Raw genomic sequence first — 1634 nt, 5'->3', positions numbered from 1 at the left:
AAAAACAGAGCCTTCCACTGTAGACACACCGTAGGCCAATACAGTGTATTTTAGGGCTGCACGGCTTCCTCAACGCTCTTAACGCTGAATGGCTGCAAGAACACGCTCCTATAAGGCATGAGAGTCCAAACCAAAGATTTTGCTGCTGCACTGAGTTACGGATGAGGGTTTTTTCCCTCCATACACTCAGCTGACTGAGCTATGCTGGCAAAATGTAGCCACATGGACTGCAGCAACCCCGTTCCTCATCACGAAGGGTCTGACCTGGTGGAAGGGCACCGAGCATCGGGCACAGGCTGCCCAGCTCCCCTGTGCAATCAGCAGGGATCAGCTTACGTGTCACAAAGGGGCCTTGAAATGTGAATAAACAAAGTCAGTAGAAGTGTCTGTATCGGTGAACTAGAACCCTCTTATGGAGAAGAAAACAAGGTCTAAGGTCTAAGTACAAGGTGCTAATTAGTATCACTTTGATTCTTACTCATTTTGGCTTGAACAGCAGAATCAACTCCCTACTTTTCAGGAATGGCCAAATACAAGCTGAAACACATGGAAATTGTTTTCCTTTCCCTTTCACCTAAACTTTCTTGGTCCTACTTGGCCCACCTAATTTTCTCAGTTTCAGAGCAGCCATGTGATCTGCTGACAGGCAGTGTCCACCTGCGTTCCAGGCTTCGGCTTTGGAGAAAGCACCTAGACAATACAACAGCGCCTTTCCTTCACAGCAGCAGAAAAAAAAATACTAGATTTTCAAGTGAACAGAAGTGTTCAAATTCAGGTTTGCTCTGGAAATTTTGTACTATGCTTTTTAAATTTCTGTACCTAAGTCCTCAGTGTTTCTTGCTAACTATTAGTGAAGGTTATTGGTGAAGCTATTTCAATCCCCGCACTATTTGACTCAAGAATCGTTACTGCCTGCCAAGCTCCTGAGCCTTACCTGTTGCAGCTGGAGCAGAGGAAGATGAGGAAGGTGAGGAACAGGAGTGTTGTCATGGCTGCCAAACTTCCCCACAGGATGACGTGGACCTGTCCACTGCCTAAGAAACCACCCTCTGGCCCCATGGTACTAGCAGGAGCTGCCGTCGCTGGGGGATAAAGAGGTTATTCCTTGGAGAAGGCTGGCATCTGTGCTGTGCGCACACCTTCTGTTTCTGCAGAAAGAAAAACACCATTACAGGTTAATAAACATTTTTAAGATAATGCATCTGATGGCTACAAATCTGGCAGGAGAGATTTTCAAATCCAGATCTTACAAAAAACCCCAGTTTCAAGTACAAGCCAGCCAGCCAATGAGATTCTCAGTTTTGTTTCTGACGGTGACACAGAACAAACCTTGTCAAATATTAACGCGAGCTGTTACCCATCTACAGTCTCAACACGAACAGAAGTTAATACAGCACCTCTGCACTCGTATTTTGAACGGAATTTTATAAATCCGCTTCGACGGACAGAGTGGTCTATTTTGCAGTGGTATTCGTCAACTTTATTGAAAAGCAAGCTTTCAAAATGAGCTACAGCTTCTGCAAAGTTGACAAGCCAAAAGGAGAGCTGCAAGAGGTGCTCACCCCCACCTCCTTCTCTCGCAATGTCTCCTGCCTGCGTGTGACCCAGGGCTTAAAGTAACAGCGACAAATAAG

At 45.8% G+C, this 1634-nt stretch overlaps 1 protein-coding gene across 1 annotated transcript in view; it reads right to left on the bottom strand.

Annotated features, from left to right (window-relative positions):
• The window catches only part of PAG1 (phosphoprotein membrane anchor with glycosphingolipid microdomains 1), a 13529-nt gene extending 12470 nt beyond the window's left edge, over positions 1-1059 (bottom strand). The window contains exon 1 of the mRNA XM_010144017.1: positions 935-1059. Within this exon, the coding sequence (XP_010142319.1) occupies positions 935-1059 (125 nt within the window). The remainder of the gene's footprint in view (positions 1-934) is intronic.
• Positions 1060-1634: the final 575 nt, after the last annotated feature.

This window comes from Buceros rhinoceros, unplaced genomic scaffold (genome assembly GCF_000710305.1).
Source record: "Buceros rhinoceros silvestris isolate BGI_N320 unplaced genomic scaffold, ASM71030v1 scaffold7279, whole genome shotgun sequence".
Lineage (NCBI taxonomy): Eukaryota > Metazoa > Chordata > Aves > Bucerotiformes > Bucerotidae > Buceros > Buceros rhinoceros.
This window is presented reverse-complemented; position numbering and strand designations above follow the sequence as displayed.